The 10,780-nt window shown below is 41.1% G+C and overlaps 1 protein-coding gene across 1 annotated transcript; it reads left to right on the forward strand.

The window, feature by feature from the left end:
• The first annotated feature begins 896 nt into the window (after positions 1 to 896).
• LOC141110026 (trypsin-3-like) lies at positions 897 to 10,174 on the forward strand. Its single transcript, XM_073601272.1, has 5 exons — positions 897 to 1,008; positions 2,062 to 2,224; positions 3,190 to 3,449; positions 7,410 to 7,546; positions 9,970 to 10,174. The coding sequence occupies exons 1-5, from the start codon at positions 969 to 971 to the stop codon at positions 10,117 to 10,119; spliced, it is 750 nt and encodes a 249-aa protein (XP_073457373.1). The 5' UTR covers positions 897 to 968; the 3' UTR covers positions 10,120 to 10,174.
• The last annotated feature ends 606 nt before the right edge of the window (positions 10,175 to 10,780 follow it).

Here is a 10,780-nt window from a genome sequence, read left to right on the forward strand (position 1 = left end):
GTAATAATATAATAATAATATAATATAATAATATAATATAATATAATATAATATAATATAATATAATATAATAATAATAATATAATGTGGCCGGCTTCCGGGTCTCGATCGCCAGCTGCTATCATTGGTTGGGCCGAGATGATGTCACTCCCATGCATGTAAGGCAGTTCTGGCAGATTCTGCGTTGCCAAATTTGTGCATTGAGCTGCGTTTTACTATACAGGGGCGGACAGGCAGGTAAATAGCATTATTGTTAAAGAAAAAAAGCAGGTCTCATATGCCTTACCTCCCATTTTCATTGTGGAGCCTACAGTTCCACTTTAAGCAACCTGAGACTGATCAGCTTTCTACTTATGCTAGAATCACCATTGAGGTATTTGTATATTGCTATCCTATCTCCTCTCAAGCATCTCTTCTCCAGGAAGAATACGTTTAGGTGTTTAATGTTTGTGGTCATTCCTCATAACTGAGGTCCTCCAATCCCCTTATTATTTTTGTTGCCCTTCTCTGGACTCTCTCCAGTTCCAGCACATCCTTCCTGAGGACTGGCGACCAGGACTAGATTGCATACTCAAGATGTGGCTGAACTAGTGTCTTGTAAAGTGGTAAAATTATAGTTTTATCTCTTGAGTAGATACCCTTTTTAATGCATGCTAATAGTCTGTAGGCCTGGCCAGATCCTCAGCTCTCTCAAAGGTTCTTCACTCTAGCAAGTAACTTACATTCATATTTTTTTGTATCGTCAGCAAACACGGAGAGTGAACAAATATATGTACGTATTCATTGTTTCCTAAGAATTAACTGAAAAATCTGTGTAGATAATATGGGAATTGTCAGATGTCTGGAGGTGAGTCATGGGAACCGACAACCTGTTGACTCTGCAGACCTTTATAAACCTTGTCCAGAGCTGACAACGGTCCATTCAAAATTCCAACAATTCAAAGAAGAAGAGTTACCATCAGCTCACTATGCTTTATATCTGGATATGCATGTTCCTGGGGCTTGCAGGTAAAACCCAATCACATTATACCTCATATAATCTCTGTTGCAACTTAAAAGAGAAGTATGTTGTTGTTTTTTGCAAAATCATACTCACCTAGATGGATGCAGCATCCAGCCCGCTGTCAGCTGAAAACAGATCACAGAGCAAGCTGCACTCTTGTAATCCACAGTAATACAGCTAAACGAGCTTTGGCTGTACTTCACCTTTAAAACAGGAATTTTGCTGTTTTGAAGTGTAGGGATATCCAAAACATTTTTTTCTGTTTTGGATAGAATGCAGACGGATTAGAAACTTAATATGTTTGTATTACTGTATGCATGTCTTCTAGGTAGATTCACCATCTTCATTTGTTCTAGGCAACATTTCCACTGAGATATTAAGTGTTGGGAAATTAACATTTTAAAGTTGTTACAAGAACAAAAGATAAGGGGACATTTTGCAAAAAGGACACCTGCTCAGAAGACCAATGTGAGCAGAATTGCCTGAGTTGGGGAGATTTCCACTCACTTTCTGTTGCATTCCTGAGACAGGAAGGGAAGGTCAATCTCCTTGATAGGACACAGACATCTGGTTTTCATGCAGGAGGTTAGATGATGCTGCATTCTCAAAAAGCAGTCTCAGAGCAAAGCAAAAGGTGAACTTTATTTTGCATTCTTCTTCCCCTTCCCCACAGAAGCACATACTGACCTTTCTTTCACTCCCTCTTCATATCAAACAGCTGCACGAAACAAGAGGAGTTGCCCTGTCAATGCACTCAGTCATTTAAGTTGTAAGTGCCCCAAGGTTATGGACTCTCCTGATGAAACAATGCTAGTGCTTGGTGATTTGCCCAGCACTGAAACATAGTCAGTATGCATGAGCATCCATACCCCAAGTACATGGAAGTATTTTGTTTGCCCTTGCTGGTAGAACATAGAAGCAGGGGAGCAAAGGGAAGGTGAATATATACTGTTGGCAAGTGGGAATTAAGTTTTCAACTTTCCCAAAGGTTGGCAACAAATTTTCGGTCTCTGTTTCACCAAGTGTTTTTAAATACACTCTTTTTGATTCCTTTGCAGCTGCTGCTCCTCAGTATGACGACGATAAGATTATTAATGGCTACGAATGTGCTAGCCATTCTCAACCTTGGCAAGTTTACATCAGCTACAATGGAGGACAATGGTGTGGTGGATCCCTGATTTCATCACGGTGGATCATTTCTGCAGCTCATTGCTATCAGCCGTAAGTTCAGAGATTCTTCTTTGTAAATTGGTAATACTTGGCAATGCAGAATACAGATCAAGCCAGTGGCCTAGGGCTCAAATGGTTTTGGCCCCTGAATAGGATCAGAGAATCATATGTCAGCCAAAAAAATGGGATCTATAATTGTCTGAATAATTAGACCAATGGGAAATCCACTGTTCAGTTCATGCTTTACCTAAAAGCGTAGCTATGGGCAAAATATAAAAAATATATATATTTGATTATTAACATTAACACCGCAGTAACAGTTTTATTACCTGTTGATCCTGCATAAAATTCCATTATTTTTCCACGCATTTACCAGGCAAAGTGAGCTAGCAAAAATGGAAGCTAGAGAGGTTTGGATAATCCATTCAGGACTGACAGGGTTGCTAACAATGGCCGGATTTTATTCCTATAGTTTACATTTTCAAATCATTAAAAAAATAATGAATCCATTCACATGTAGCGTTATGCCCACAAACCCAACTGCCATTTTATCTCTATGGTTTATTTAATATATTGCCTGTATATTATATTTGAGATGCTTGTCAGTAGTGGCAGTAGGCACAAAGTCATCCAATACTGAAAACAGGATAGAGTATGATAGGAAACAAGTTATTATTTAGCTGATAGAGCAAGGTTAGCGGTGCCATCAAGTTTTTCTTTACTATCAAAAAAGAAATATTTATTGGGTGGTGTTCAAAGGGGCGTTTTTATAGCCAACGCACAGTGGCTTAATGTACCATGTGTATTGTGTTACCAGAAAAAAAAATGAGGTAGCAAAACATAGTCACACCCCCCACACCTTCTTATTTAATATCCAAAGTCCTGCAAAGTTAATGTTTTGCCATGAATTTAATTTATAGAAATCCTCTACATTTTGCACATTATCTGTAGTCACCTTTAATTAATACATTTTGAGATCTACAGCTCATCTTTATTCTTATATCCAACTTATACAGGCCCAATACCTTCATTGCTCACCTTGGGGAACACGATGTTACTAAACAAGAAGGAACGGAACAGAGTATCCAGGTGGAAAAGGCTATAATGCACCCCCTCTATGATGATAAATCCTTCGATCACGATTTCATGCTGGTCAAACTAGCTAAGCCGGCCCAGTTCAATCAGTACGTCCAACCCATCCCAGTAGCCTCTTCCTGCCCAACGGCAAGAAGTCAGTGTCTGGTGTCAGGCTGGGGAAACATGAAAATCTTTGGAGGTAAGTTCATTTTCTGGACTTTAAAAATAATTGTTTTAAAGCTGAACTTTATAAAAAAATAAAAAAAAACATCAACTGCAGTTAATGCAAGGACCGATTTTATTATCAGACTTGTATAACCTGCATGGTAGCAGATTGGAAGAAGACGTGAATGCACATGAATTGACTACAAACATACTGAAAGAAGGAAACAGCAGAATACTGACTCATATGTGTGCTGCTGCTCCTTTACTGTCCAGTCAGCAGGTCTGGGTTATTTTAAAGTATATCTAAAACCAAAAACATTGTAATATACAGTTTTGCAGCTTACAATCCTCAGATGTGTATCCTGCAATGATTTCCTTATTTCAGTTTATATTTCCTTTATTTCCACCCGGCAATTTTGCCATTAACACACAACTTGTCCTAGGGTGACATCATTCACATATTATACTACACCTAGAGAGGAGCAGCATTGTCACCCTAGGCTGCACTTCTAATTTGGACTATAAAGACCTGTTTGGGAGTACAAAGAAAACTGAAAAAGCACCACATTTCTGACCAAATCTACAGGTATTGTTCTGCATTTTCAAAAAAATGTAATTACCCCAGAAAAAAAACGCAGCATCTAAAGACTGGTGAGCTGGTATTCATTACATTTTTGTGCTTGGATTTAGATATACATTAGCAGGGAAAATAACAATATGGCGATAGGTAAATTCAATCAGCACACACAAAAATGCCTAAAGTTCTCAAACAATCCCAAAAGCATACATTATAAATCTGTTCCTATTGTAATAATGCATGAACATGTGCATCAATTTAATTTACTTATGGAGTTTATTCTGAACTTGTAGAGGATTTGTTTAAACTAGAGCAGCTTCAGCAACTTTGCTTCCAGAGTTCTGCCCCTCTTTCTTGCAATGTAGGAATATCCTTTTTAAAATAACTAAGTGTAAAATAAGATCTTATAGGCATTATGTTACAATACTAGTTGCAGAGCTTGCACTTTACTTGGAGGGAAGACAAGTATGTATAATTTACTGACTTGGAACTGGTATGTTTCCCCAAAGTCTAACCATTATGTAACCGGTAATGTTCTGCAATGCCAGGCTTTGTAAGAAAAGGCCAACACCAACAGGCACACCACAACACAAAACTAAATATTGCTACAAAGCAAACCAACAAAACCACCTCAATCTTTAACTAAATAGTATTACCCTTAATAATGAGGTCATGTAAAAAAAATTAATTATACAATAGGCTACTTTCACACTGAGGCGCTTTGCAGGCGCTAAAGTGCTAAAAATAGCACCTGCAAAGCGCCCTGAATGAGCCGCTCAGTTCACTCCAATGTGAAAGTCCCGAGGGCTTTCACACTGGAGCGGTGCGCTTGCATGAAGGTCAAAAAAGTCCTGTAAGCCGCATCTTTGCAGCGCTGTAGGAGCGGTGTATTCACCACTCCTAAAGCACCCCTTCCCATTGAAAACAATGGGGCAGCGCTGCAAACCCGCCGGCAAAGCGCCGCTATAGCGGCGCTTTGCGGGCAGTTTTAACCCTTTTTCGGCCGCTAGCAGGCGTTTAAACCGCCCCGCTAACGGCCGAATAGCGCCGCTAAAACGATGGTAAAGTGGTGCTAAATGTAGCGCCGCTATACCGCTGGCGCCCGCCTGCCTCAGTGTGAAAGTAGCCTTAAGGCAAACCCATGAACCTCATTCCCTGCAAGAATTAGAATAATGCACAACGTTCATAATGCCCCTCAAGACAACTACCAGTAAAATGAATACCTCAACCATTCCCCATCATGATTCATTGCATATGAATATATTTGTAACAACAAGTATAACCTCATGATAGTATAAGATTATTTAACATAAATCAGCCTGAGTTGGAAACCCACATCAACATGAAAGTTGACTTTCAAAGCAGTTTGAGCACCTCTGTCTCTGGTTTCTTGTTCTGGTTCCTTGAAGTATTTTTGTCTTTTTCACACTTTCTATGCCACCGTTTTTGCTATGATTTTAGTATAGGGGGGAGGGTTATACTGTATATTCTGTCAGGTTATTACAGTAAAACCTTGGATTGTGAGCATAATTCGTTCCGGAAACATGCTTGTAATCCAAAGCACTTGTATATCAAAGTTAATTTCCCCATAGGAAATAACGGAAACTCAAATTATTCGTTCCACAACCTATTTATTCATAGGTCCTTCAGTTTATAGTCCATATAAAAAAAGATTATAGCAATGTGGGTTGTGTAACCATAAAATGTCCATCCACAAATGGAAGCCTCCACAAGGGGAGTAGAAGCAAAATCCAGCAGGAGCTACAGAGTATTAAAGAGAAGAGAGGCGCCTCTAAGTGTAGCAATGTGTTGCTAAATGTTGTACCTTCATTAAATGTAACCATATTGCTACACTTAGAGGCGCCTCTCTTCTCTTTTAGGCCCCTTTCACACGATCGGACCGTTCAGGTCCGCCTGTCAGTTTTGACGGCGGACCTGAACGGGCGATCCATGTTAGCCTATGGAGCGTCGGATGTCAGCGGAGACATGTCCGCTGACATCCGACCCTGTCCGATCCGCTAAAAGCAGACGTATGGCTCTACGTCCAGATCCGTCGCTGGCGGATCAGATCGGGTGAGATCTGACGAAAACGGACACGCTGTCCGTTTTCGTCCGATCCCTCCATAGGCGGCAGCGGCGCCTGACAAGCCCCTCCCCGCTCAGTGAGCAGAGAGGGACCTGTCATCCGCCGGCTCAGCGGAGATCAACGGACAGATCTCCCGCTGAGCCGGCGGACCGAGGCGGGCTCCGTAGAAACGGAGCCCGCCTCGTGTGAAAGGGGCCTTATACTCAGTTGTGACATGACGACACTTGTATATCAAGATATCACTTGTATATAAAGTCAAAATTTATTAAAAATTTGTGCTTGTCTTGTGAAACACTCTCACACCAAGTTACTCTCAAACCAAGGTTTTACTGTATTACTGCCCATTTCCCATTGGCAATATTTAATTTCATCACCAGGACAAGAAGTGTGGGGGAAATCTGGGGACACAAACCTAAATATACCTTTGCCCAAGGTAACCCTCCCTCACACTATGCAAAACTGAAAAAACAGTTTTAGCTGGAACTCCGCTTTAATTAAAATACTTACTTATAAGAAAAATGGCTCTCGTCCTCTCCCTAGAACAGTGGTTCTCAACTCCCGTCCTCAGGACCCACCAACAGGCCAGATTTTATGTATTACCTTGGGGAGATGCAGACTAGAATACTGCAATCACTGAGCAGCAAATCATATCACCTGTCATGTATTTCAGTTATCTTGCAAACCTGGCCTGTTAGTGGGTCCTGAGGACCGGAGTTGAGAACCACTGCCCTAGAATAATGTAAATGATTTTATAAAAATATTGTGTATAACATCACTCGTACCTTAAAGTGGTTGAAAAAAGCCTTACATTTTTTCACCTTAACGCATTATTTGCATTAAGGAAAAAACCACCTGTGCTGCAGCTCCCCCACAGACCCCTCCTTTTTCTTACCTGAGCCCGATCCAGCAATGTGCACTAGTCTAGGCTCCAGCCGTTGTCGCTCTCCTCATTGGACAGATTGATAGCACCAGGAGAAATTGACTCCTGCTGACGTCAATAAAAAGCTGTGACATGGGAGCAGGGATGAGTCCTGCTGTCTGTGTCAATGAACGCAGCAGTAGGACTCGAGAGCAAGCGCTCATGGGTGCCCCCATGGAAAGCGGCTTTCCGTGAGGGAACCCGATGAAGAGGAGGGGCTTGGAGCACCGATGGCAGAAGACGATCAGGGCTGCTCTGTGCAAAACCATTACACCAAGCAGTTAAGTATAGGCATGTTTGTTATTTTTATTTAAAAAAAAGGGAGTGTTTACAATCACTTTAAATCACACTGCATTATACAGTAGTTGATAAAAAAAAATGTAAGTATAATATATTGGTTTTTTTTTTTTAGTGCAATATGCTACAAAATTACAGTGTCTTGATCTCCCTGTTTTGTCGGACTCCAGCTGTAAATCTTCTTATTCAAACATGATCACTACAAATATGTTTTGTGCTGGTTTCCTAGAAGGTGGCAAAGACGCATGTGCAGTAAGTATTGACGATATATAGAATTATGAATATTCATAAATGTCTTTATATTGTATGTCTAAGATAGTAAGAATATCCACAGCAAACCATATGACTGCTATAGGACAAATGGTAGAGCTACTGCCTGGTCTATGGGGCCCAGGGCAGAGAGGGGCCTGGTCAGGACCAGAAAAGGTAAGTTTAAATTTAAAGCAGAACTGAGCCCATTAATTTGCTTCTCTTCGGTAAGCAACCCTGTATGTATTTCACAGCGCCTCATTCCTTGCACCATATTCTACATTTCCTAGTCCGCACCCCCTCATTCAGAATAGCATGCTGTTTACTCCCTGTGCTACTGAGCCTTATTCATATGCATATGCAATGCTGTACATTCTCTATTCTGTACCCCCTTATTCTGCATACAATACTGTTCATTCCCTATTCCACAGTGCCTCATTGCAAATGCCATACTGTACATTCCCTATTCCACACCCCTTGTACTGTATGCCATGCCATTTATTCCCTGTTTCTACTCACATTTTCCATGCTGTGCGTTTCCTATGCCACAATCCTCATTTAATATGCAAATTTGTGCTCTCCTTATTCCACAACGCCTCATAACAGTTGCCTTGCTGTATATTCCCTATTTCACAATATATTGTTTCATATTATACACCATCTCATTCTGTATACCATGTTGTACATTCCCTTTCTCACTGCTCATTCCATATACTGTGCTGTATGATCCCTTTTGCCACTGAAATAAAATGAGGAACAAAATAGACAGGGGCAGGCTTGTTGGTGAAGAGCTAAGAAGGTCCCAAAGGAGATAGATGATGGTTAGCAGATGGATCGATCAGATTCAAGTTATGTAACTTGGTGTCCATGCCCTTTGGGTAACTAGTTAAGTCCTCCATGAAACTGATATCCTCAGCACAGCAAAGCGGAGGCGAAGGGGATTTACACAGAGCAAGGATGTAGGAGCTGGTCACGTTAACTAAGTATCTTATTACTGATTTCTTGTGGGTCTTTAGAGAGAATGTATTATGGTACAGTAGGAAAAATAGCAGAGTTTTTGAGGAGGTACAGTTGGTAAATATCCGAACAATGGTGTGAACTTGTGTCTAAAAATGCTGAAGGATTGGGCAGGACTCTCTGAGAAGAGTGTAACGTAAAGGTCTTTCTCCCATAAGTCAAAGAAAAGCAGCAAAGTCTGAGAAGACCTTGTAAGAATTAATTTATAGTTGTAAGAGAGAGAATGTCTCACTGGTCTAGTAGATTGGCATTCCTGATCAAACTGATTCAGTGTTATGCCCTGTACACACGATGGGACATTCCGACAACAAAACCAAATCCATGTTTTTTTTCCAACGGATGTTGGCTCAAACTTGTCTTGCATACATACGGTCACACAAAGTTGGTCGGAAATTCCGTACGTCAAGAACGCGGTGACGTACAACATGTGGGACGAGCCGAGAAAAATGAAGTTCAATAGCCAGTGCTGCTCTTCTGCTTGATTTCAAGCATACGTGGCACTTTGCACGTCTGAATTGTGTACACACGATCGGAATTTGCGCAAACAGATTTTGTTGTCGGAAAGTTTAAGAACCAGATCTCAAATTTTGTGCGATGGAAATTCCGATGGAAACTGTCCGATGTAGCCCTCACACGGTCGGAATTTCCAACAACAAGCTCCGATCGCATATTTTACTTCAGAAAGTCCCACCGTGTGTACGGGGCATTAGAGGTAATGAGCTATATGAAGGGAGCTGCAGGGGACCTACTGGAAAAAGGCAGGTTCTCTCTAATAGCACAGAAGCCACCAGTCGCCCAAGCGCACAGACAAAGAAAATCAGTCCAGGGGGTGTCTTTTTGAGAATTATTGCTGAAAACTTTAACAGTAGAGGGGTTTAGGGTACAGGATACGCCAAAACAATCAGCAACAACAGCAAAAGAACAGGATTCTCTCTAGGCTCCCAAAAGTAGCTTTTCAGGAGGTAGCTGGGGATATCGGTATGTCTGTACTCCATAATGGCAATTGTTAGCAATTGGTTCCCCTTTGCATCTATGCAACTCTCAGTCCCCAAGAAGATTCTTGCTAACAGTGTCCTTGGAGCTGTCTGCCACCCAATCTCCACAGGTAGATTCTTAAAGAGGAAGCCAAAAACTAAATTGTCCTAGCAGCCTATCTAGTAGGAGCACTATACCAGCATAATATTTAAAATATGGAATTATACAGTAAGATATAACTAAAATAAAGTTGTTTAATAATTTAAATGTATCACATCTATATCTTTTTAGTCAGGTTTTGAGGTACTCTGGTGAATATTTACTTGTAGAAGCTGGAAGGTGGTTTGATTCACACAAGTTAACACACATTTCAATTATTAGTGGTCTTATCCTTTAAGTACTTTCATGCACTGATGTACCTCTTGTTTTCACAGGCTGATTCTGGTGGACCACTGGTCTGCAATGGAAAGCTGTATGGAGTGGTCTCCTGGGGTCGAATGTGTGCACTCCGTAATGCTCCTGGTGTCTACACCAAAGTCTGCAGCTATTTTGACTGGATTAAGAACATTATAGAGCAAAACTGAAGCCAATTTTACACCGAAACAAACGTACAATAAAGCATAGTGCAAGTTCCCAGCATCTCAGTGTCTGTGTCGCTTTATACTGCCTGTGGTTTTTAGAACTCTTGTGCGCATAACTAAACACAATAAGTCACCAAGGTTTTTTTACACAAAAAAATTATGTATAGATCAGTTCACGAGAGGTCAGGTTAAGGCAGGTTACACGTAGGGAGCTCAGAAACAAATGTTGCTCAAGCAACCAGAACTAGTCAGAGAGGGATTTAAATAGAGAAACACATGAGGGGCCAGACAGGAAGAAGCAGGAAGGAATCATATATTAAGCAACAGGTGAGGCCGGCGGCACCCATAGCTGCAGAGTGCAGCAGAGCTGAACACAAGCTAGTGGAACAACAGGTGCCAGCCGGCCTACAGCAGTAAAAGTGAGACACAGATCAGCTCCGCAGCTGATCTGTGACACCAAGAGGGTTGAACAGGGAAGCATTGGATAAGCCAGAGTGGAGAAATTCCGTGGTTTCCAAACTGCTATTTCTAATGGGATTACTGGATAAATATCTTTTAATGTTTAATATTTCACAAACTTGTGCACATCCATATAAGTTTGGAACTTATCCAAACTCCTAGGAGGCACAAATTTAAGACCTTTGTCCAGAACAGCCTTTTCAGA

This window comes from Aquarana catesbeiana, linkage group LG10 (assembly GCF_042186555.1).
Source record: "Aquarana catesbeiana isolate 2022-GZ linkage group LG10, ASM4218655v1, whole genome shotgun sequence".
Taxonomy (NCBI): Eukaryota; Metazoa; Chordata; class Amphibia; order Anura; family Ranidae; genus Aquarana; species Aquarana catesbeiana.

What these genes read in the sequence shown, in the direction of transcription:
- LOC141110026 (XM_073601272.1), top strand. Translation starts at nt 969, where the DNA reads ATGCTTTATATCTGGATATGCATGTTCCTGGGGCTTGCAG. An exon ending in CATGTTCCTGGGGCTTGCAG is followed by an intron (nt 1,009 to 2,061) that starts GTAAAACCCAAT and finishes ATTCCTTTGCAG; the next exon opens with CTGCTGCTCCTCAGTATGAC. An exon ending in GTGGCAAAGACGCATGTGCA is followed by an intron (nt 7,547 to 9,969) that starts GTAAGTATTGAC and finishes TTGTTTTCACAG; the next exon opens with GCTGATTCTGGTGGACCACT.